This window comes from Giraffa tippelskirchi, chromosome 2, assembly GCF_054371585.1.
Source record: "Giraffa tippelskirchi isolate mGirTip1 chromosome 2, T2T-mGirTip1v1.2.pri, whole genome shotgun sequence".
In the NCBI taxonomy this organism is placed as follows: Eukaryota; Metazoa; Chordata; class Mammalia; order Artiodactyla; family Giraffidae; genus Giraffa; species Giraffa tippelskirchi.
The window spans coordinates 57,611,300-57,636,824 of NC_137276.1; the positions used below are offsets into that span (position 1 = coordinate 57,611,300).

General features: G+C 46.2%; 2 protein-coding genes and 1 long non-coding RNA gene across 10 annotated transcripts in view; 2 read left to right on the top strand and 1 right to left on the bottom strand.

Moving 5' to 3' along the window:
• The window catches only part of LOC145535236 (collectin-43-like), a 174,080-nt gene extending 154,486 nt beyond the window's left edge, over nucleotides 1-19,594 (bottom strand). For 2 of the 8 annotated variants that reach the window (XM_081563591.1, XM_081563566.1), the window contains exons 1-2: nucleotides 8,279-8,508; nucleotides 7,835-7,977 (exon numbers count right to left, since the gene is read on the bottom strand). The gene's annotated coding sequence lies outside the window, so the exon portion shown is untranslated. Of the gene's footprint in view, nucleotides 1-1,085; nucleotides 1,172-5,014; nucleotides 5,108-7,834; nucleotides 7,978-8,278; nucleotides 8,509-9,053; nucleotides 9,133-9,771; nucleotides 10,100-15,903; nucleotides 16,226-19,510 lie in introns of those variants that run through there. The other 6 variants (XM_081563617.1, XM_081563585.1, XM_081563577.1 and 3 more) reach the window with 5 other exon arrangements.
• LOC145535297 (uncharacterized) lies at nucleotides 139-8,028 on the top strand. Its single transcript, XR_014075357.1, has 2 exons — nucleotides 139-2,122; nucleotides 5,962-8,028. It is a non-coding gene; the product is annotated as an uncharacterized LOC145535297 (long non-coding RNA).
• Nucleotides 11,914-24,354, top strand: PLAC9 (placenta associated 9). Its single transcript, XM_081563685.1, has 4 exons — nucleotides 11,914-12,083; nucleotides 21,293-21,390; nucleotides 22,506-22,635; nucleotides 23,005-24,354. Exons 1-4 carry the CDS (start codon nucleotides 12,020-12,022, stop codon nucleotides 23,049-23,051), a joined length of 339 nt encoding a protein of 112 aa, XP_081419811.1. The 5' UTR covers nucleotides 11,914-12,019; the 3' UTR covers nucleotides 23,052-24,354.
• Nucleotides 24,355-25,525: the final 1,171 nt, after the last annotated feature.

Genomic DNA, 25,525 nt, shown 5'->3' on the forward strand with positions numbered 1-25,525 from the left:
GCATTTTTTCTAGGTTGGAACAGTTTAGAATTCTCCACTCATCTATTCGTTGGTCCCAGGGAACAGAGTTAAAGCAGAATTATTCCAGAGATAAAATATCAACACTTGAATATACCTTCTTTTTTGTCTTCCTTCCTCTTTTTTCGTTTCTGTTCTGTTTTTGTTCCTTCTTGGCCAAGTTCAGTGATGTTCAAATTTTGGTTGCAAAAATTCACAATTTAAGTGTGACTTTTTTTAAAGGATGTTCAAGGCCTAGGTAAGTGTCATATGCTAGTTTGGGGATCAACTCTTAGTAAAATGCACTTTTCATATCCAGAGGCACATCCACAGTGAGGAACGGGCTTTGGAGTCCAGTGTGACCTTGGGTAGGTTTCTTATCTGTTCTCAGTCCCATTCATAAAATGGGGGCAGTGAAGGTGGAATTAGTGGGTCCTGGGCTGTTCCAGCCTGCTCTCTGGCACTCACTCCCTGTGTCTCTTCACCCTCAGCTGCAGTTAGATTGTCCTCAGCATCATTTCCTCAGTCAACATCATGGCCACCTCCGCCAGGTCCTTCACACTCAGGATCTGTGTCCTATGCTGGGGCCCAGAACTCTGCTCTCCACTTTCTCAAGGACCACGGAGCTTTCAGAGTTTGGGGAGGCAGGGCCCAGCCCCTTTTCTCCCTTAACAGTACATTTTCTACATGGTCTCCCCAGCTGGCTGTCGTCTACTCACCTCTGGTCCCTACCAGCCTTGCCTTCTCATCTACTTTTCATCCCGCTGCTAAACTCCTAGCTAGACTTGGGCAAGGCCCTTTCTCTGGGCCTCAGTTTCCTTTCCTGGACAAGGAGGAGTGGGGCTGCAACGGGAGTTGTTACTGCCATTACAAATATATCCCGTGTTTTCTGTTACACATCAAATCATTCAACAATGAGAAATGTCTAACACAAAGTTCCCAGTTAATTAGTACCTTCACTCTCATCCTAATTCCTGTGTATAACAGTGACTGCACCTTTAGCATCTGACTGTGCATTTTTTCTAGATATCAGTTATATACAGTATAAATAGTATATAATATACATGCATACAGATTCACAGATGTACCTTGGTTTGTGATGAGGTTGTATTAGGCACATTTTTCTGCAGCTTGCTTTCTTTATTCAACAGTAAATCTTGCAAGTAATTCCATGCTGGCGTACATAGAGAGAATCCATTCATTTAATTTATTTACTTACAGTTTTATTGACATACAGCACTGTGTAAGTTTAAGGTGCATGTCATAATGATTTGACTTATATACATCACAAAATGATTATTGCAATAAGTTTAGTGACCATCCATCATCTCATATAGATTCAAAATTAATAGAGAAAAATTCTTCCTTAATGAGAACTCATAGGATTTACTCTCTGAACAACTTTCATACAATATATAACATACAGCAGTGTTAATGTGTTAACTATATTTATCATTTTGTACGTTACAACCTTAGTACTTATTTATCTTATAATTGGGAGTTTGTGCCTTTTGACGGCCTTCATCCACTTCCCCCTCTAACCACCCACACATCTGATCTCTTTTTTTATGAGTTTGTGTGATTGGATTTTTCGAAGTATCATTGATCTACAACACTGTCTTAGCTCCTGTTACTTAACTTGGTGATTTGATATGTCTATACATTTCAAAATGATCATCTGTCACCATGCAAAGATATTACATAATCGACTCTAATTCCCTACTCTATACATTTCATATCTGTCATTCATTTATTTTCCAACTCAAAGTTTGTACTTAATCTTTCTCACCTATTTTTTTCCTCTCCCAACCTCCATCCCCTCTGGTAACCACCTTTTTGCTTTCTGTATCTATAATTCTGCTTCCATTTTGCTATGTTTGTTCATTTGTTTTTAGATTCCACATATACGTGAAATTATATACAGTATTTGTCTTTCTCTAATTTCTTTCATTAAGCATAATACCATCCAGGTGGACCATGTTGTCACAAATGGCAAGATTTCATTCTTTTTATGACTAATATTCCATTTTGTGTGCATATATATATATATATATGCACATACACACATCATCATCTATTAGTGGACACTTAGGTTGCTTTCTGGGCTTCCCTCATGGCTCAGCTGGTAAAGAATCGCCTGCAATGTAGGAGACTTGGGTTCGATCCCTGGGTTGGGAAGATCCCCTGGAGAAGGGAATCTACTCACTCCAGTATTCTGGCCTGGAGAATTCCATGGACTGTTAGTCCATGGGGTCACAAAGAGTCGGACACAACTGAGTGACTTTCACTTAGAATTAGGTTGCTTTCATATATTGGTTGTTGTAAATAATGCTGTAATGAATGCAGGAATACATATGTTTTTGTTTTCTTTGGATAACTACCCAGGAGTGGAATTGCTGGATCATATGGTAATTATATTTTTAATATTTTGAGGAATCTCTATACTGTTTTCCATAGTGGCTACAGATTCAATGCAATCCTTATCAAAATGCCAAGAACATTTTTCACAGAACTAGAACAAATCTAAAATTTGTATAGAAACACGAAAGACCCTGAATAGCCAAAATAACCTTGACAAAGAAGAACAAAGCTGAAGGTAATATGCTCCGTGATTTCAAATTATACTACAAAGCTATAGTAATCAAACAGTGTGGTACTGGAACAAAAACAAACACATAGATAAAGGGAAGTGAATAGAGCCTAGAAATGAATCCAAACAATCTACGCTGAAGGAGGCAAGAATATACAATGGGGGAAGAAAACCTCATTAACATGATGTTAGGAAAACCAAACAGCTACATGCAAAAGAATCAAACTGGACTACTCTCTCAAACCATGCACAAAAATGAATTCAAAATGGATTAAAGAATTATAGTAAGACCTGAAACTATAAACTTCTAGAAGAAAACAGGCAAAAGTTCTTTGACATCTGTATTGGTAATATCCTTTTTCGATATGTCTCAGGCAAAATAAACAAAAATAAACAAACAGGACTATATCAAACTAAAAAGCTTTTGCACAGTGAAGGAGACTATCAACAAAATGAAAAGGCCACCTACCAACTGTGCAGTGCTTAGTTGCTCAACCATGTCCAACTCTTTGTGACCCCATGGACTGTAGCCTGCCAGGCTCCTCTGGCCATGGGGATTCTCCAGGCAAGAATACTGGAGTTGCCATGACCTTCTCCAGGGGATCTTCCCAACTCAGGTCTCCTGAATTGCAAGTGGATTCTTTACTGTTTGAGCCACCAGGGAAGCCCATACCAACTGGGAGTAGATATTTGCAAATGATATATCTGATATATATATATTTTTTTACTTGTGTGTGTGTATACAATGCCTTTTTAAAAAATTATTATTTATTTATTTTTGGCTGCACTGGGTCTTCACTGCTTTAGACAGACTTTCTCTAGTTTGGCAAGTGGGGCTATTCTTTGTTGTGGTACTCAGGTTTCTCGTTGTGGTGGCTTCTTTTGTTGCAGAGCACAGGCTATAGGCACACGGGCTTCAGTAGCTGCAGCACGTGGCCACAGTAGTTGTGGCTCACAGGTTCTAGAGCACAGGCTCAGCAGCTGTGGTTCACGGGCTTAGTTGCTCCACCACATGTGGAATCTTCCCAGACCAGGGACTGAACATGTGTCTCCTGCACTGGCAGGCAGATTCCTATCCACTGTACCACCAAGAAGGTCCCTGATAAGATGCTAATATCCAAAATATATAAAGAACTCATACAACTCAACAGTAAAAACAAACAAAAAACCAAACAAACAAACTGATTTTAAAATGGGCATATCTAGACAGGCATTTTTCCAAAGAAGACATACAGACAGTCAATAGACACATTTCATCAGGGAAATGCAAATCAGATTTGGGCCGGGGTGGAGGGGGGATGCTGCACCATGTGGTAAAGAATCCGCCTGCAATGCAGGAGCCACAGGAGATATGGATTAGAACCCTGGGTCAGGAAGATCCCCTGGAGGAGGGCACAGCAACCCACTCCAGTATGCTTACCTGGAGAATCCCATGGACAGAGGAGCCTGGTGGGCTACAGTCCATAGGATTGCAAATAGTGAATACACTTCAGTTGGACATGACTGAAGCAACTTAGTGTGCATGCACATACCATGCCTAACTTCTGTGACCAAGGATCAAAACTGTGCCCCCTACAATGGAAGTGTGGAGTCTTAGCGACTGGATCTCCAGGAAAGTCCAAGAGAAACGCAAATCAAATCACACTGCGATACCATCTCGCACGTGTCAGAATGAGTGAAAGTCGCTTAGTCGTGTCCAACTCTTTGCGACCCCCATGGACTGTAGTCCATGGAATTCTCCAGGCCAGAATATTGCAGTGGGTAGCCTTTCCCTTCTCCAGGAGATCTTCCCAACCCAGGGATTGAATCCAAGTCTCCCACATTGCAGGAGGATTCTTTACCAGGTGAGCCACAAGGGAAGCCCAAGAATACTGGAGTGGGTAGCTTATGCCTTCTCCAGGGGCTCTTCCTGACCCAGGAATCGAACCGGGGTCTCCTGCATTGCAGGAGGATTCTTTACCAAGTGAGGTATCAGGGAAGCCCACGTGTCAGAAAGGCTATCATCAAAAATGGAGAAAAGGGAAATTTGTTCACTTTAACTTCTCCTTAGTACACCATATGCCTTCTGTGTACATGTGTTTCATTATCTAAGTGCAATTGTAAAGTTAAAGAGTATACACATTTAAAATTGTTGTGGAAACTAGCAAATGGACCTCCACGAAAGCTGTACAAATTTACATTCCCACCAACTGTCTATGAGGCTTGTATCATGGAAAGGGATAGCCATCAGAAGAACCAAATTAAGGAGATAGGTCAGTTTTAGCCCTATCAGAGCCTGAAAAGATAATCCTCAGCCCAGAGGGACTGGGAGAAAGGCTCCCTCCACCAGGTTGAGGATGGGTATAACAGTGACCTCCCCACAAGATATTCATTTATTACAAAAGGGAAAGCAGAAATTTTGCAATGGAGAAACCTGATAGACATCACCTTTACAACATCATCTTTCAAAGTTAACATCACCAGTAATGAGACAGAGCAATATCCTATGTGACTTCTGATGTGACTTACTAGAAAGAAAGTGAAAGTCACTCAGTTGTGTCCAACTCTTTGTGACCCCGTGGACTAAACATTCCATGGAATTCTCCAGGCCAGAACACTGGAGTAGGTAGCCTTTCCCTTCTCCAGGGGATCTTCCCAACCCAGGGATCGAACCCACGTCTCCTGCACTGCAGGCAGATTCTTTACCAGCTGAGCCACAAGGGAAGCCCAACACAGCATCACTCGTATGAGATTCTCACCAAAAATGCGTGACCTCAAAGTCTTCATGAAAAACTCAAGTTGAGGGACATTCTACAGAATAATTAGCCAGTATTCTTCAGAAGTGTCAAGGTAATGAAGGACAAAAATAACTAGCCAAAACTCTTAAACTGTCAAAGTTATGAGAGATTAAAAAAAAAAAAAAAGACTGAGGAGCTGTTGCTCTAGATTAAAGGAGCCTAAAGAGATAAGACAACTGAGTCAATGTGGGATCCGGGACTGCATCCTGTGCCAGAAAAAGAACATCAGTGAGACAACTGGCAACATCTGAATAAAGTCTGTAGTCCCACCCCGCAAGGCCACAGCTTCGAGGCCTTGCACCAAGGCCACAGAAGTGGAGTCCAGAACCAAGGTCACCTCCGAAGCTGAGTCCCTTTGTAACCATTGCCAAAAGTCCCTGATCATCACTAACAAGCTTCCTGAATTAAGCAATTAAGCAAAGATGCCCACTCCAGTAAACATTCTATAGCACCCCAACCAATCACCTAACGCCAACTTTCCAGCTGGAATTTTCTTTGAGGCTATAAACATTAGCTATTAACCCACGAAAACTGTCAATTCTCCCTGGTCTGTCAGGAGGTCAGCCCGCTGTGCTCGCAGTGCCCATATTATCTCAGCTCTTTGTTCTTCGGTTCAGTTCAGTCGCTCAGTCGTGTCCGACTCTTTGTGACCCCATGAACCGCAGCATGCCAGGCCTCCCTGTCCATCACCAACTCCCGGAGTCCATCCAAACCCATGTCCATTGAGTCAGTGATGCCATCCAACCATCTTTGTTCTTACTAAACTCATTCCCTTCTGAAATGCTCTGTGTCGGAAATCCTTTTTCAACCTGCGCTCTCTGACTGCCCCAACAGCTTATTTAATAGTATTGTGTTAATGTTAACCTCCTGACTTTGATAATTCTACTATAGTTTGTAAGATGTTAATATCTGGGGAAGCTGGTGACGAATATTCGAGAACTCACTGTATAATTTTTGTAAGTTTACACTTATTTCAAAAGAAAAAGATTTTTTAAAAAAGAAGGGGGTTGGCATGATTGAGTCATCCTTCAGCCAAAATCCCTGCCAGCACCTCTGCCTACAGCATCAAGGGTGACTCTCCTAGAGTAGCATTCAAGGCCCTCAATAACCTGGCCAAACATTCCCCCAGACTTATGACTCCCCTTCTCCTGTCACCTGTCTACACCCCACCAATTTCCATGGCACACAGTACATACTGCTTAGAAAAACCCTACTTGTGGGGTGGAGTGGGAGAGGGAGGTTCAAAAGGGAGGGGATATATGTATACATATAGCTGATTCACTTTGTGGTACAGCAGAAACACAACGCTGTATATAGCAATTGTCCAATTAAAAAGAAAGAGAAAAGAAGAACCCCACTCATGTTCAAAGGCTTCCTTGATGAGGCCTTAACTCTGCACCTACTTCAGGAAGCAGAGTCAGCTGCTGGCCCTTGCTTGGTCTGGAGTTGACTTTCCTGACTCCCTGTGTAATAGGGAAGAGCAAATCTGACTCCATATTAGATCTGTTTACTTTTACCTCTGTATTCCATTGCTTTTTCTACAATTTAATCACTAGAGGCATGTTGTCTATACCTTAAAGTAGGGGTCCCCAACCCCTGTTAAGAACCAGGCTGCATGGCAGGAGGTGAGGGGCAGGCAAATTAGCCAAGCATCTGCTGCTCCCCACTGATCCCTGTTGCTGGCTCAAGTTACTGCCTGAATCGCCCCCTTCATTGCTCACATTTCGGTCTGAACCAATGCTCACCATACAGCCTGCCCCAAGCATCTCCCCCCACCACCACCACCAATGTCCGTGGAAAAATTGTCTTCTATGAAACCGGTCCCTAATGCCAAAAAGGTTCAGGACCACCAACTGAAAGTATACATAATAGCCCATCTCTGAGAACCCTGCCTCACATGCCTGAGCACTATGCTAAAATATTTTTGTTTCAACTCACAGGAAACATCCTAACCAGGCCCATCTGTGAATGGCTTCAGGAAAGAAGAAATTAACACAACCCTTCCAGAGTCTGGCCAGAGCCAGGAAATATTTGCAACAACTTATCTCCTTTTTCACTTGACAGCCTGGCCTCCCCCTCTTTGTTCCATGAAAGAAACCAGCATCCAAACCTGGGCAAGATGGTTCTTTGGGAAACTAGTCCACCATCTTCTCAGCCTGCAGCTTTCTGAATACAGTCAATATTCCTTGCCCCAACAACTCGACTCTCGATTTACTGGCCTGGCCTGCCCTGCTACGAGCAGTTCGAGCTCAGGCTTGGTAACACCTGAAAACCCTGAACTTCATCTGAGGGCCTCTGCCAGCCTGTGCATTGCTCGCACCTTTTCCACCCTCAGCAAACTCCCAACCTACAGATAAATAAGGTGAGGAAACAACAGTGACCAGCCCAGGAAAGCTTCTCAGAAGCAAGCGAGGGGATTCTCACTTCTTACTGTTACCCCCTCTTTGCTGGTGAGGCCGTTGTGACTTACCTAAGGCTACGCAACCAGTAAGGGCAGAGTCAGTGGTTGAACTCCTCTTTTGATGGATTCTAACTCCAAAATGCTTTGAATAGTCAGCCAACTGACTTGACCTTGGACCTTTACTGCAGTGTTTGCACCTGGACAAATGTCTCCTGGAGCAATGGAATACAAATAAATATAAATACAATGGAATACAAATAAAACTATGAAAATAACTGCATCTTGCAGTTGGGGCGAATCAAAAACAAGATACAAAAAGACTATAAACCCAACAGCCTTTTAGGAGGTGTCAGAAACAAAAGCAGGAGGCTGTGCGTGAGCCCTGCCCACTGCACCACCGAGGGGGTGGGCACACCACCTAAGCCACTCTTCTAATACAACTTACGATCCGCCCCTCCCCTCACCGCATTTAAAAGACCAGCTCCCCCTCCCTCGGGGAGCAAGCAAGGACACCTGTTACTTGTTTTCACTCCCTTCTGCTGCAGCACAAGTCCGAGTCCGAGTCAAGCTTTGCCTGTGTTTCTCATCTGGCCTCTTATCACTTTCTGCTGAGTAAAGTGTCCGAGAACCCACATCAGTACACAGAGTGTCCTTAGTTTATATTTTATCCCAGCTCCAGTCTTGAGGAACAAAGTGAGATCATTGCCCCCAGAGAACAGTGATAACAAGGTTCTCATAGAGCTGGGGGAAATGCCAGATGACTCCCTACCCGCCAAACCCACAGGACCCTGGCGTCATAAATGAACACATTGTTGGGAAATGTCTATCGCTTTGACAATGGACTGAATTGACGCTGAGCAATGTGAATCTGCATAAAAAATATCTCAAAACTAAGCAGGTGGGGTACCTTTAAGCTGGTCTCCCCCACTTTTAAATGTGGATTAATCACACTTCAAAAAACACTGGGTGGGAAACTGCCCTTACCAACTTCTGGGATAACCACAGAACCCTGCTCATACAGCACCAGCCAGGATGAACTGAAAGACAAGCTCACAGTGCTTGGAATGGTACTTGACATAAAGTCGGAATCAATGAATGTCAGCATCAGTGAGTGTCGGCATTTAGGACTACAATTACTGATGGCATACTGGTTAACATTAGGCCTGTACACAGCAGATTTCCCTACCTTCCTACATCTTCCCCTACCTGGGGGGATTTGGGACTGTTTGCCAGAAAGGGGATAGAGTTTTAAACAAAAACAAAACACAAAAGACTTCTTAAATCTCACCTTGTTAGGTCCCCTGCACCTTCTATCCCCTACAGAGGCATCTATACCCATACTCCACTGGTTCATTCTTTCCGCCTGTAACTTGTGTGGCTATGGGCTAGCAGCCCTGCTCCATCTGTGTGGAGGAGGGGTGGCCTGGCCCCCGCAGGGCTGAGACCTTTCTGGAACCAGTGTTGTCTGCCCAGAGACATGAAGACAAGGAAGCTTTTGTGGACTCTGACCCTCCCAGCCACTGAGCCCCTTCCAGCTCGGCAGTCCCTCTCCTCCGCTGCACCTCCAGAGAGATGGCCAGCTCCCACTAACCGTTTGCCTTGGCCCCTTACCTTTGGGTGTGGGCTGGGGGAGCAAGCCCTGCCAGATGCCCCCTACCCCCTTTTATCACCACAACAGGCCAGCCTGGGAGGCCACACATATCCTGCAGTATTGCCAATGGGTGCATGGGTATCCTGGGAGCAAGTCCCCACATTTCTGTGTGACCCTGACTTCTCCGAGCATCATACTCTGAGTGAGGGTTCAACTGTGGATCTTGGTGGTAACTGCCAGGGCGGAAGCATGAGAGGAAAGGATGACTTCGCACATTACAGCACTTGAACTATGCAGGCAGTTATGGGTCGTCTTTCCCTAACTTAAAAACTTGCCACTCTGAGCCTCCAAAGACCCAATTTGCCCTCTTCTACCTCCACCTCCCTCCAGATTTCCTCAGTACCTAGTTACTTACCTGGGGCCTGATGATGCTTCAGAGCATGAATTTTAGAATCAAGTCCACCTGCCTTCCAACCTGGGATCTGCAGTTTCCTGATCTAATCAAATGTATCTTCTCTGAAAATATATGGTTTTCACTGAGTCAGAGATGCCATCCAACCATCTCATCCTCTGCCGCCCCCTTCTCCTCTTGTCCTCAATCTTTCCCAGCATCAGGGTCTTTCCCAATGAGTCGGCTCTTCACATCAGGTGGCCAAAGCACTGGAGCTTCAGCTTCAGCATCAGTCCTTCCATTGAATATTCTGGGTTGATTTCCTTTAGGATTGACTGGTTTGAGCTCCTTGCTGATATTAACATCATATTAATAATCAGAATACATAAAGGAAAGAGGGAAAATAGAAAAAAAAGTATTTGAATAGGCAAATAAAACTCAACTTCACTCATAAAAAATAACAAAAATAACAAGGTAATTTTTTTCATCATCAAACTGTCAAAATATTAAAAGATAATCCAGTGTGCAAGAATGTACAGGGCTGCCAGTACTACAACTTTAGGTCGCCCCACTGCAGAAGTATTTTATGTAAATGGTGCCACCTGCAGCACAATTCCAATATAGACTGCAGTGTAACTGGGTGTGCCTTGGAGCCCTGCTCTCAGTGGCTGGCCCCTCCTTTGGGCTTAGTAAGAATCTTTGGCATATCCAGCAAGAGGCCAGCTTGGCTAGATTCCAGTCCAGTTCCCTCATTTTGGTAGACTCTTCCAGCTCCTTGTCTATGCAGTTCCTAATATAAATTCAGACACAAATGTGTATACATGGAACGTAATAATATATGGAAAGTGAAAGTCACTCAAGTCCTGTACAACTCTTTGTAATCCCATGGACTATACAGTCCGTGGAATTCTCCAAGCCAGAATACTAGAGTGGGTAGATGTTCCCTTCTCCAGATCTTCCCAACCCAGGGATTGAATCCAGGTCTCCCACATTGCATGCAGATTCTTTACCAGCTGAGCCATCAGGGAAGCCTATATTTGGGGATTTTTACTTTCATGTTCACCTCATCAAATTTTAGAGAACATTCTATGTTAGTACACCTAAATCTGAGACAGGCTGGGACTTGGGACCTTTTGCTGAAGTGTTTGCTGCTGGACAAACTGTTTTCTCCAGCAACAAAATACAAAGAAACTTTAGGGGACTAAAAATAACTGTGTGGTTGTACAAACTAGGAACAACAAGATACAAAAAGACCAAAAACCCAACTGCCACTTCTGAGAGGTCAGAAACAAAAGCAGGGTACTATGCATCATCAGTGCCCCAGCACCACCAAGAGGATGGGCGGCCACCTAAACATACCCCTCCAGCCCAGGCACTATCCACCCCAACTCTGGAGCCATTCAGGGACCAGCTCACCCCCTCCCCCAGGGAGCAAGCAAGGGCACCCATACCTGTTATTTGGCATGCTTAGGTAAGAGATCCAGTAAAGCCTTGGCTGATCTGGCTTTTTATCAATTTCTTTTTTAAATTTATTTGGTTGCCATCATGTGGGATCTTCCATTGCGGCAAAGGGACTCTCAACTTGTGGCGCTAGGGCTCAGCAGCCATGGCATATAGGCTTAGTTGCTCCTCAGCGTGTGGGATCTTAGTTCCCCGAACAGGGATCAAACTCAGGTTCCCTTCATTGCAAGGTGGATTCTTAACCACCAGACCACCAGGGGAAGTCCCCATCAACTTCTATTTAAGAACCCGGGTCAATAACAAATCCACTATATTCCTTTGGAAAGTATCTTTTAACAATACTGTTACTCCTTTAGAAGGATAAAATTTCTGTGGAGCCTCCCTCTCAGGGCGACACTGTCTGATGTCATCAGAGCTGATTACTCCGTGAAGTTAGGGATTCAGATCCTGTGCCGCAGACGTGGGTGGCACTTCTGGAAACTGCAGCCTCCCGGTCTGTGAAATGGGCTCATAACGGATCACTAGGCCCCCGGTTCCATCATCCTCTGTTCTGTGCTCGGGCCCAGGGGGAGGCGCAGGGGGCTCAGAGCGCGGCCCCTTTTCCTGGGGAGGCGCCCAGCCTGGCACATCGCCCCTCCGCTCGCGGGGTCTCTGGAGGGGGCGGGCTCGCTGGAGCCATAAAGCCCGGAGCCGCCCAGGAATCTTGGCTGGAACTGCGAGCATTTCCTCCCGGGCAGGCCGGCGCAATCCCGGGGAGGGCGGGGAGGGCGGCCGCGGGCAGAAGCGGCGCTGCGCTCCGCCGGCCGGCAGCATGCGGCCCCTGCTCTGCGCGCTGGCTGGGCTCGCCCTGCTCCGCGCCCCGGGCGCCTTCGCCGGTGAGTGGGGCCCGGGAGCGGGGCGGGGGCGAGGGCTAGGGAGACCGCGGACTGCGAGGAAGGAGCAGAAGAGAGGGAGGGAGACGGGAACGGAGCCAGATGGAGAGAGAGAGATGGAGAAAGAGGGAGATGCAGGGAGGGAGAGAGAGCGATGGGGAGAGAAAAAGGAAAGACAAGACAGAAAAAGGCAGAGGGACATAGAAAAAGGAAAGAATAAAAAGAGAAAGGGAGAGGCTGGACAGAAATATTTCGGAGGTAAACAGATAGGTGTGAACTATGAATGAGAACAGAGAGAAAAAAGAGTTTAGTGGGAAAGAAACAGAGGAACTAAAATGGCAAGAGAAAGGGAAGAGAGGAAGAGAGGATACTGAGGAAAAGAGAAAGATTTGAGAGAGACAAAAAATGGACAGAGGGTGGAGAAACCCAATGCCCCAGGTGGGGAGGAAAGAGAAGAGGGGGCCAGGATCAGGAGGTGAATAGTCAGGTCTGCAGGGTGGGGCGGGCCTGGGAAGCACCCAGGCCTCCTTTCCTGGGGAATTTCCTGGGATGCTGAGCTCCAACAGGCAAAGGACCCAGGTCTGGTCTGGCCCAGCTGGTAGGGGCCAGGTAGGCGGCCCCTGGAGGGCTTGGCTTTACCTGCCTGGTAGTCTGAGGTCCTGAAGTGGAGGAGAGGAGGCCAGTTGTCAGCCTTTTGGAGAGCTTCCCAGAGGGCCTGAGCTGCCTTGGGTGGGTGGGGAGGAGGCCTCAGGAAGGAGAAGCCCTCTGGGTGCTCCAGGCTGGGTTCCTTGCAGTGCCTTATTCCCTCTACCTCCCCTGACAGCAGCCTCAGAGCTGTCCCCTCCCAGGTGAGGCTCAGACAGGAAGGCTGCAAAAGGACCAACTCTACTGTACACATAGATGTTCCTTCCACCACTCCAACACTCTGCATTTTATATAGCACTTTACAGTTGACATTTACCCAAGCTCTCTTGCCAACCTCAACCAGAGACAGCTGACGCTCACAGTTGTACAGGTGAGGGGAAGACTCAGTCTGTCCAGGCATGCAGGTCTCCTGCCCCCTCAGCCACACTCTTACCCTGTGTCAGGCTGCTCCCCCATCCACCCGGAGGTGGGGGAAGTACCCTGTGTTAAGATGGAAGCTCCCCTGACAGGGAACTGAGAGCACCAGGGAAAGGGCTGAGGCCAGTCCTGCTCCTGGCCAGCCCCCGGCTGAGTGACCTTGGGAGAGTCATGTCACCTCTCTGAAGCTGTTTCCTCTTCTGTAAGTTGGGGAGAATGGTGGCCACCCAGAGAGCTGGAGGAAAGGGAAGTGCCTGGCGCGGAACACCTGTCAACACACATTGGCTCCTTCCCTTGCCCCCTCAGACAGCTCCACTGACCTCTCTGAGCCAGTTTCTCCACTGAGGTTGGCAAAGGAGGACCAACAACCCCTTCCTCACAGGCTGAGTGAGGAGTGGCTGAGACCACCCAGCATAGAGCCTGGCCCACAGCGCCATCCTCCCCACCCCCTACTTCTCCGGCCCACCCCCTGCCCCCTCTTCCCAGAGTCCCCATCTCCAGCAGCTGAGGGGACAAAGCAGAGACTGTGCTCCCCCAGAGGGAGGAGCTGGCCACTGCCCACAGTGGCTGACCTTCTGTGGCCCCTTAGCTATGACTGGTATATACATTTTGTCTCAAAGCCATTTTAAACATTATTTTCTTACTGATCATGCTCATTGCTTCAGATTAAGCAAAAAAGAAGAAAATATAAATGTATTAATGTGATTTCACGTTGTGGTCAACCATTTTTGTATATAACCTTTCAGACTTCAGACAGTTATACCATTGTTTTTTTTAAATGTTGATTATCAAATCATTTGGATATACACACAGAATAGTGTAAGGAACCTCCATGGATTCCTGACAGATCTTAATTCATCTAATCCACCTTCTCTCCCCTCCCTCAGATTAAAGGAAACTCCAGGCACTATATATTTTCATCTATAAGTATTACCTTATGTATTACTAAAGCATCAATAATCTTTTAATAACTGAAATACAATTATCATTCCCTAAAAATGGACAGTAATTCCTTAATATCATCAAATGTCTAGTCAGTGTTCATGTCCCTAATTGTGTCATGTTTTTATATTTGGTTTGTTTGATTTAAATGAGGTGGATACATTTGATTTTTGGTTGATATGTCCATGAATTTGTTTTAGTAAGTTTTAAGTTTCTTTAGAAGGTTCTTTTCTCTCTTTTTTCTTAAAATTTATTTGGTGAAGAAACTGCGTTGCTAGTCCTATAGTTTTTCACATTTAAATTTTAGCTGATTGCATCCTCTATATGTCATTTAAATGTTCTTTTCCCTGTATTGTCTATAAACTGGGAATTAGGTCTAGAAGCATTGCTAATTAATTCCAATTAGACTTTTTTTGCAAGACTACTTTAAGATGGTTTATTGCTTTAATTTTCATTTCTTTGATCACTGCCAAGGTTGGATTTTTCTTCAAATGAATATTGGTCATTTTTAATTCTTGTGAATTGTTTTGGCCTTTTCAACTGTGGTATTGGGATTTTTCACATTGCTCTATAAAAGTCCTTTACGTGTTGAGTGAAATAGACTGTTCTGTGTTATTTGTAGAGAATTTTTTTTTAAATTAAGGCTTCAGCTGAGTTCCTTTTCTATTTTGCTATCAGAGGGATATCAAGTTCTAGAGCCTAGTCCCATTAGCCATTCTCATCCATGCCTGAGGGCCTACAGGGATCCACCACCACTCCAGGGCCCTGTGGACTGTCTTCCACTGGGGTTCTGCTTGTTTACTTTGGGTGAAAGAAGATGCTCGACCTATGGTGAGAATCTTCCCAGGTGGCACTAGTGGTAAAGAACCTGCCTGCTAATGCAGGAGACTCAAGATACTGGGGTTCAGTCCCTGTATCAGGAAGATCCCCTGGAGGAGGGCATGGCAACCCACTCCAGTATTCTTGCCTGGAGAATCCCATGGACAGAGAAGCCTGGCAGGCGCTGGGATCGTAAAAAGTCGGACACAACTGAAGGGATTTGGCACATAGCACGCATGGTAAGGATCACTGCATTTCTTCTTACAAAAATGGATGACAGGGGGAGCAAACCTCTCAAAGACAGTTTGATGCAATGTACACAGTTGGGCTCTTGTTGGCCCTCAGGACAGGTGCACAGGTGTCATGTGTACAGGTACTTTTTGCCCCATGCTTGTCCAGCCCCTCATTTTACAGAGGAGGCAGCTGAGATCCCAAGATGGGAGGCCCTTAACTCATCACAGAACTTCCAAAACACAGCATAGTGTCAGGCAGATAGGATTCAAATCCTGTCCCCACCACCTACTAGCCGTGTAGTCTTGGGCATGTCTCAACCTCTTTGATCTTTGGTTTTCTAATCTATAAAAAAGTGATGTAGAGTACTGAGCTTACAGATAGAATTAAATGAGATAATGCAGGTAAGCACTGAACAAAAAGCTAGGCACATAATAAGTGATCATAAATTGATAGTGGATGCAAATATAGAGTTTGGCTGTGCCCATTCTAAAGGTGGAAAAACCAAGGATCCAGCAAGTGGGACTCCATTATAATGGAGCCCAGAGAGTCTGGTCAGCCCCGAACCCTCGGTGTGCTTGTTGGCAAAGCCCCTCCCAAGCATCCCTTGGACTCCTGCATGGTGTAGTCCCAGAGCAGATGCCTCCCCACCTTGAGGAGACCTAGCCAGAGTTACCTAGTGAAGAACACTGGCTCCATGTGGAGAGGAAAGACCATAGGGGCCTTCACTGACCTGCTCAATCTCCAACCCACCTGATGAATGCCTTACCTGGCATTTGCACATCATCTGGCAGTTCTCAGCTAACTTCAAATGCAGAATCCCCTTGAATCAGCACAGCAGTCCCACCAAGCAGGCCAAGTAGAGCAGGGAGGATCCCTTGCAGAAGAAGCTGAGTGAGAGGCAAAGAGCACAGTCAGCCAGCAGTGGAGGTGGGACCACACCTCTGACTCCCAGCCTTGTGTTCTGTTCACAGCATGTGGAAAGAAGTTTATCCTGGATGGCTTCCTAGCCCTTGGCATGGTGGGGGTTTAGGAATGTTCTAGTACTTTATAACCCAGTGGATTAAAAAATGCAGGATTCTGAGGTAGACGGAATCTGGTTTCCTATACGGCTTTGGGGGGAGTGGAGCTGCCTGCCAACCTTGAGCATCAGCCAGTCCACCTCTGAGCTGATAAGTGAGAAAGAAAGAAGCACGTGTGTGACTGGGGGGTGGGGGAGGGCTCTTTGTTACAGCAGCTCAGCTTGTATCCTCACTTACCCACCCACTGACTGCATTGGTAAGCTCTCAGAGTCACCGGCAAGGCTCAAATCCACCTCTGGAAAATGGCCAGAGAACAAGGGAGACAACATATCGTTCCCCAAATTAAGGTTTCCCAGCATCTGAGCTCCCTCTGAGGGGGCTTAAGCGGCCTTCTCCTGTTTCAGCCAGAGCCAGCAGGTCCACAGATTAGAATTCTTCATATAATTGTTTGAAAATAGCATTTTTCTGCTTAAAAAAAAAAAAACACTGGCTTGGAATGAAGCAGAAATTTTAATACAAATATTGAATGTGGTCAAATTTATTAGACTATTAATATTGAATGTGGTCACATAGAATTAAGCCCCAATCTACAAGTGTAGCTGGTCACAGCAGCACTTTTCAGGATCAGAAATATTTGAGTTGTGCACTTTCTTAGTGAGCGTTCAGGTCTAGAGGAAAAAAAGTTTTCCTATGTCTGTCAGCGGGAGAGGGCCATACTCCCACCTCGGAGGCTGGGGGCCCAGTGGCCACGCCCCTTTAACTGGAGCGTCTACCCCTTGCCTGCGCTGGGCCTCTGCTCCCACCCCACCCGCAGCCCCCACCGGCAGCCTGCTCTCACGATGTTCCACCCAAGGCTGCAGTCCAGGGTGCACATAGGCCCTGAGCGGGCGCCAGTCCAGGGAAAACAACCTTGCATCCAAGAAGGTCCATTCCCCAACTGGCCAGGCAGGGGAGGCGGGGAGCAGAGGAAGGCAGGGAACACTGGGAACCGCAGCCTTGGCGTCCGTGGTCAGGCGGGATAATTCTGCCACCTCCCCCACTCTTCTTCCTCTGGTTTGAGCTTCCCTGGAGCCCAGTGAAGCCGGGGGTTATTATCATGAACTCCTTACTGGCAAGACAGCGCGAAGGGAGTCCTTGCCTAACTCTTGCTTTGCTGGAGTTTCTGGGCAGAGAAGCAACTTGTCCTTAGACTCATCCCGGTTCTGTCCTGGTAGCTCATTTGAGGTCTGGGAGACAGGTGAACCTTGGGTGCGCTGCATCTGTTCGGGAGTGCCTCGCCCTCCCCACCGCCCCAAAAGCCTTGTTCTGAGGAGGCAGCAGAGGCTCAGGGAGCAGAAAGTTCCCATGGGCCGCGCCAGTGCGGGGCTGAGAAAGGAGGCTCGCAGTGTGTTTTCTGCCTTCAGGCTTTGAGGTCAATGCCATGAGAACCCCCTTGGGGAAGGGCGCGGAGGGGCAGGGTGGCCGGGCTCTTCCCAACACCCACCCGCCCCCACCCTCTCAGCAGAGATCCCCGGGAGGCCTGGATGAGCTCACAGACAGTTGTGCCGCAGCCCAGGGCGCAGTTGTGTCCAGATGCAACGGATTACTGCTATGTGATGTGGAGAGCAGCCTCAGCCCAGCCTCTTCCCTAGAGGGGTCTGGGAGCCAAGTCAGACCTCATCGCAGACACGCAGAGAACAGGATGTTTTAGGCTGAGCGAGGGGAGCAGATTCATGTTGTTCATGACTTAGAGGGCTGGTAGAGCCCCGCTTGGCCGGCAGGGTCACCCTGCTTCCTCTTGGCCTAAGTGCGTGGGGGAAGGGGAGAGGAGTAGTTAAGGGTCTAGGAGAGGGCAGGTGGGGCCCAGGGGAAAGGCTTGGCCAAAGGCCCCTGGGTGGAGCCTGCAGAAGGTGTGTGTGGGCACAGACCTAGACCAGGACAGCCCTCTGTGTGGCTGAGAACAGCTCTGCCTGCCCCCTCCAAGTCCTTTTCTCTCTAGCTGAGCAACAATTTTCTCAACTGAGACATATGAGTCAACATCTGGAGTCCCTTCACAGTGGCCCCTTAAGACCTGCCTCTGCCTGTCCAAAGCCTTCTCTCAGTAAATGACCCAGAATGGAGCATAGCCCTCCAGGTGGGGTCTCTCAGAACACCCCCAACACCCATCCAGAACATTTTGTATCAATGCACAAAGCCCACCACGACTTCTGCTTTTTGCTGACAACCTCATTGGATAACTGGCTTATATTGTGGAAAATTTCAAACCATGCATACAAAAGTAGAATATCAGAGTGAACCCTCCAACCCCCACCCCATGTCCCCTTCACTCAATTTCAACAATTCCCAGTTTTGGTCAATATTGACCAATATTCAATACTCCCACCCATGCCTCCTCCCACTCCCAGGCCTGGATTATTTTGAAGTAAAGCCAAGACATAATAGCATTGCATCTATAAATATTTCAGGATAGATCTCTAAAAGGCTCCTTTTAAAAAAATAACCCAAGTGCCACTATAACATCTCCTCCTTCCCCAAAGTCAACAAGAAGACCAGTGTTTTTTGAAGAGGTTTTTCTACGTTCAGTGGATGGATGTAATAAAAAGCAGAAAGTAAAAACCGAAATTGTTCTCCACAAAAGATGCTCCGAATGAAAGGAAGTTTTGTCCTTGTGCTTGGCCCTCACCCCTGTGTGGAAGAGCTGGAGTCCAGATAGAGTTGGGACCAGAGGCTCTCAGGGCATGGGGACTCGGGCAGAGCTCCAGAAAACTAGCTGGCTGACTTGGGGCCAGGAGGAGGCCAGGGTGCTTGGGGTTCAGTCATTTGCCAACTGTGTGATCTTGGACAAGTCACCCAGCCTTCAGAGTTACACATTCATCACCAGCAAAATGACTTATCATCTCCATCCTTACCCTCAAGGCCTGCCAACCTTCTAGACAACTTTATATGTCCCCTCGGGCAACCCAGCCAACAATGAGGTCTTAGTGTTGCAAGAGTTTTGCATTTACAAAGATAAAGTCCAATAACTCTTACCCCCACTCTGCTTCAGATGCCCACAGCCTTGGTATTGTCACTGTGAAGCTGTTCCACCTCTCAAAGCTAAAAATTGCAGTATCTCTTAAAAACTGCAGTAAATTCTGTTACTCCCATCATTGCATCAAGACCTCCAGTGCCTTCAGCCCCTCCATTTCTCGCAATTATTAGTCCTCTTATTGGCCTTTCCACCTTCCTTATTCAAGCTAGACTCCAGAACTCAGCCACCCAAGCCCTGGCTGGTTGAATCCTCAGCTCCTTTCTCTTCTGCCCTTCACCACATTCATCCCTCGGATTCCCAGGTTTCAGCATATCCACCCATCTGTCTTTGCTGCTAACACCCACCTGCTGAGCTGCCGGGGTGGGGCTTCCTGGGCACTGTCACTCTGTATCATCCTCCTAACTGCTTCCGTCATTCTCTTCACCCCTCTCTTTGTTCAAGCTTCTTACCCAGGGGTGCTGATACCCTGGCTCTTGGGAAACAAAGTGTTTGTCAGTTTCCATGGTGAAAGTACTCTTGCCATGGCTCCCATTTTAGCGGCTGTGTCTACCAGCCTGCTCAATAACTTCACAATGAACTCTCCTCTTTGCTAACCCTGCATGAGTTTTCAGCAGATGATTCCCCTCTTCACCGAGTGAGTAGCGGTTATTAGGTGGGACTCGCTCAACTTCTTGACCCTTTTAAGTAGAACTTTTTACCCGTTTCTGCAGTGTGTCCTCTCTGTTCCTTCCACGTGTCACCCCCACTCCCACCCCAACCACCATTTCAGGATTCTGTGGCCTCGCATCTCTTCAGGAAATGCATTCTTTCAGTTCTCCTGGCTTCTTCCTGTCCTCAGGCTAAAAGCGTGGTTTAGTTTCTTCAGTGCTTAAAAACCTGGAAATAACAATCAACACTTCTTTAGACATTGTGATCTGATCTCCTTTCGCAGCCAAGCTTGGGGGTAATGTTTTCTAGGATCTCGGTTTCCCTCTCCCGGCCTTTCCTTCCCTTCTCATCCCACTGAGACTAGACTCTGCTCTGCTGGCACCTCTTCACTAAAAGCGCTGGGATGGCATTCGGCATCAGCTTCTCTGTTGGTCTGTGTTTCAGTCTTTATCTTGCTAGACCTCAGTGCCTCTTTAGGCCATGCTGTTTCATCCTCTTTAAAGTGCTTGGCTTCTCTTTGTTTCTGGGGCAGTGTCCTCCTTCCTGAGTGTCTGTGTTTTCCAAGGATCCAGCCAACTTGGATGCCCTGAAAACATCTCAGAGCCACCAACCCTGCAACTTGAGCTCAAAACCGGGCTCTAAGATTTCTGGTGTGAAGGTTGTTGGTGCTAGGAAGAATCAAGGAGGAGCCAACGGTGGGGAGGAAAATGATGTTGAACAAGTTGAACCTCAGAGCTTCCACTTACTAGCTGTGTGATGTTGGACGTATCATTTCACCCCTCTCAATTTCCTTATGTGTAAACTGTGGGTAGTAATTGGTTGTAGAGGTTGGCTGAGTTTACGCATTTGTTGAGCACACCATGTGGCACATAATGCTATTTCTACAATATCTCCACACATATTCTTCCTCTTTTCCTACAGCTGTCTCCTTTCCTTCGTTCTTATGCCGATTACCGCAATACTTCCTGCCTTTAAAGATCAATCTCTCCAATTCATTCTCTGTATTTTAAAAATTCATATATGACTACATGACTCTCCTGTTAAAATAACCCCCCAAACAAACATCATGATTGATTGATTAGGACCCCGTCTTTGTTTCCACCATCCACCTCTCCAGTCTCATTCCCCACCCACCCGGTACTTTTCAGCCACTCCAAACTCCCAAGGGTTTCTGCACTGAGCCATGCTACCTCATGTCTATCTTTGCACATGCATTCTTTCTGGCTAAAACATTCCTTCCCTTCCTTTTCTTAGCCAGTTCAGGCCGCACCTCCTTGAGGATGCCCACTTGGGTCTGTAGGTGACCATGGCCCTAGAGATGAACGAGTAGGGCAGCCCTACACGCAAACCCTGACCCTGTCTGCTTCTCTTTGGACTGTTTTCTGGACTCACGTCCTTTGAGCCAGGTACTTTGTAGGAGACTCTAATGTTACAGGGAAACCAAGGGCCCCACAGTGACAAGACTTGTTTTCCCACAGCTGATGAGCCCTTCATCCCCTCCCGAGGAGACTCAGCTCAGAGCACAGGGTGTGACAGATACATGGCTGTCCACAGTCGGCTGGACGTCATAGAGGAGGTAATGAGGGTGACCTGGGAGGACATGCAGCTTCAGGACCATCTGCCAGGCTGGTGGCTTTGGAGGGCTCAAGCCAATCTGGCTTTGGAAAATTGGGGCGATCTAGGCTAATCCTGTTCCCTGGCCACCATGTTGAACATCTCCATGCCCTACTGGTACAGTTAGGCTGACCAGCCCCCAACAGACCCTGCCTCCCCTGGGAACTTGCTTGCCTCCAGCTGGAGATCTCTGCATATTCACCAGATGAGAAGGTGGAAATTCAGTCACTGTGTTTTGTTACACAGCTACTGCTTGTAACCCAAGATCCATAAACTTGTTTGGGGAAAGAAACTGCACTTTATTTCACAAACCTTTAGCTGAAGTTTAGCACTCTCATTCACTATAGACAATAAACCACTATAGGCAAAAAACAATTGTACCTTGACTTTGTCATCAATAGAAATCAGATAATTTCATCCCATTTTAGTCACTGTGAATATCTCAACATATTATTTATTCTAATCTGTGTCAAAAATTCAGTAGTTGTTAGTCCTGCTGTTATTTAAGCTAATAAATTTTATATCAAAACTTAAATACTTTAATATTTTAATGCAGTTTATGTCCTTGGAAATCCTATGTTTTATTTTCTCAGTGAAAGCATTCTTCTGATGGGAATCTATAGGTTTTACCAGACTACTAAAGGGGTTCATTTACAAAAAAAGTTAAGAACCCCAAATAAAGAAAATTCCAAAATGCCAAAACAGTCATTTGGCAGAGTCACCACCAGGGGGCGGGGCAACAAAAGGAATGTGAGCTCCCAGTGGTGTCATCTTGACATGGGAAAAGGGATCCCAGAGTCCATCCATGCCCCAAACCAGTGATTAAGCGAAACCCCTGAGCGCCAAAGCCAGGAGTGGCCTTGAGTGAGCCCCTTGAATCTTGTTATCTGGGAGCTGAGAGGCAGATGGGGGCAGTGCCTGAACCAGGAGGACCCAGGTCCCCTGGCACCTAGTTCTCTTCCCACTGCACCCTACTGGATTGCCACTGGCTCCAGAGGATGTGGCTGATGAAGCAAGATTGACCTCACTCTTGTCTTCCACTCCCCTACTGTCCTCCGCCTTCTCTCCATGCTCTAGACGGTGGAGAAGACGGTGGAGCACGTAGAGGCAGAAGTCAAAGGCCTGCTGGGTCAGCTGGAGGAGCTGGCCTGGAACTTGCCCCCGGGGCCCTTCAGTCCGATCCCTGACCTCCTCGGAGACGGAGATGGTGAGCAGCTTGGGTAGCAGAGATGACAGCCTCTGGGACTGGGCAGCAGGGTGGGGACGACTGCTCCACTCCACTGTGTAACCTGGACAAGCCAGGGAGTCTCCGGCTTCTCCATGGGACAGAATTGGGAGGAATCCCCACCGGCTCCCCCCAAGAGTTGTCTGCCCACACGCCTGGGGTTGCTGCAGCCCAGCATCAAGAAAGGGCACCTGGAAGAGTTCCACTCTCAGCACCACCCTGACTTGGAGCAGCTGCCTCCTCCTTGAACCCTGTGTTCCTGGCACAGGAGTCCCTGGAGTACTGGGAGGGGAGGGCAGGCAGCAGTCAGTACCTGCTTGTTCATCCCCCAGGTTGCCCCCTCTCTTTCAGATCGCTTTTCAGCACCAGAGGTGGAGCCGCCCAACAGCTGGCAGTGACACGACAGCTCTCTTCTGAGAACAGAACAGGCATTCTGGCCTGGCTTCTTCAGCTTTGTGCAAAATAAAACCTACTCCTTTGGTCCTCTCTGTGTCTGCTGACAGTGACCTCTGCAGCCAAGCCCCTTCTCCCTCTGCTCCCATGCCCTGAGGCTCACACCCCTGCAGACTCAGACCTAGGAGCACCAGTCCATCTGCACGCTTCCACCCTTCTTATTTATAGGGATGGACAGGGCAGGGGTGGGTTCAAGAGGTGAGGCACCTGAGGCCCAGAATTTTAAGGCAGCACAGTGGAAGGGCCCTCTGAGTGGCCTTGTTAATCAGTATGTGGCCATGGGTGAACAGTAAAGGAGTCACCTGGGAGCTTATCAAAAATGCTGAATTTGGGGCCCTGCCCAGAATCTACATTTTAATGAGATTGTCCAGGTGATTTGTATGCACATTAAATTTTTCTTTACCTTTTTTTCGACCAAGGTAAAATTCACATAAAATTCTAAATTTTAACCATTTAAAATGTTACAGATTCAGTGGGTTCACAGTGTTGTGCAATCACCACCACCTAATTCTAGAAATTTTCATCACACCCTAAAGAAACCTTGTATTATTAAGCAGTCATTTTCCATTCCCCTTTCCATCCTCCCTTGGAAATCAGTAATATTTTGTGTCTGACGTTTTTTCACTTACCATGTTTTCAAGGTTCATCCATGTTGTAGCATATATCAATACTTCATTTTTGCTTATAGCTGAATAATATTCCATTATGTAGCTATATCACATTTTATTCATCCATTCATCAAATCTGTGGACATGTGGGTTGTTTGCACTTTGGGGTTATTATGAATAACACTATGAACATTCATTCATGCATAAGTTTCGGTGGGTATGTGTTTGTTCTCATTTCTCTTGGATGGAATTGTTGAGTCAAATAGTAACTCTTAAGTTTTTGAAGATTCACCATTTTTGCATAGCAATTGTACCACTTTACATTCCTACCAGCAATATATATGCAAGATTTTCAATTTTTCCTTATCCTCCCCAACACATCTTATTGATTACAGCCATCACACTAGATGTGAAGTGGTATCTCATGGTTTTAAGTTGCATTTACCTGATGATTAGTGATGCTAAACATCTTTTCATGTTTGTCAGTCACTTTTGTTATCTTTTTTGGACAAAGTCTATTCAAATCCTTTGCCCATTTAAAAAACTAGACTGTCTTTTTGCTGTTGAGTTGTATGAGTTCTTTATATATTGTGGATACTAAACTTTTATCAGAAACACGATTTGCAAGTGTTTTCTCCCATTCTGTGGGTTGTCTTATTTTGATAGTGTCCTTTGATATCCAAGTTTGTTTTGATGAAATTCAATTTATCTATTTTTTGTTATTGTTGCTTGTTCTTTTGATATCAATCTAAGAATCTATTGACATATCCAAAGTTATGAATTATTTATTCATAACTTTTATTATTTATTTTTATAGCTTTAGCTCTTACATTGTTTTGTTTAAAGCTATTTTAGGTCAATGTTTGTGGTGTGAGGTGAAGATTCAACTTCATTAGTTGGGTTTGTGGGTAGCTGTTGAAGAGAATATTCTTTCCCCATTGAATGGTCCCTGCACCCTTGTCAAAAATCATTTTAGCGTAACGTTTACATATCAATTCTATCCCATGGTTCTGTGTACCTTCTTTATGCCAGTATCACACTGAATCACTACAGCTTTGTGGCAAGTTTTGAAATTAAGAACGATGAGTTCTCTTTCTTTCCAAGACTCTTTTGGCTTTTTGAGGAATTCCATGCAATTCCTTATGGATTTTAGGATCAGCCAGTCCACATGGATAAAAGGCAGTTGAAGTTTTGATACATATTGGATTGAACTTATACATCAATTTTTAGAATATTGCTATCTCCACAGTACTGTCTTCTAATCCATGAGCACAGGCTTTTTTTTTTTTTTTTTTAGTGTGTCTTACACCACCTTGGTTAAATTTATTCCTAAGTATTTTACTCCTTTTGTCTGTTCTATCCAATAGGGTAAGTGAGGTGTTGGAAGTCTCCAACCACTATTGCTTAACTATTTCTCCCTTCCATTGTCATTTGTTTCTGACTTTTCTGGGGCTCTACTGTTAGATGCATATGTATTTACAGTTGTTATATCTTGATGGATTAAACATTTTATTAGGGTATGTCCTTGGTCTGCCAACATCTGCCTCTTAATTGGAGTATTTACTCCCTTTATATTTAAAGTACTTATGGGCCTCCCGGGTAGTGCAGTGGTAAAGAACCTGCCTGCCAGTGCAGGAGGTTTAAGAGATTCAGGTTCAATCCCAGGGTCAGGAAGATCCTCTGGAGTAGAAAATGGCAACCCACTCCAGTATTATTGCCTGGAAAATCCCATGGACAGAGGAGCCTGGCAGGCTACAGTCCATAGGATGGCAAGAGCTGGACACAGCTAAAGTGACTTAGCCACGTTAATA

Excerpts from the sequence above, each read along its gene's own strand:
- PLAC9 (XM_081563685.1), top strand. The coding sequence starts at position 12,020 with ATGCGGCCCCTGCTCTGCGCGCTGGCTGGGCTCGCCCTGCTCCGCGCC. Across the intron at positions 21,391-22,505 it reads GGCTGGACGTCATAGAGGAG|ACGGTGGAGAAGACGGTGGA; the intron begins GTAATGAGGGTG and ends TCCATGCTCTAG. Across the intron at positions 22,636-23,004 it reads CCTCCTCGGAGACGGAGATG|ATCGCTTTTCAGCACCAGAG; the intron begins GTGAGCAGCTTG and ends CCTCTCTTTCAG.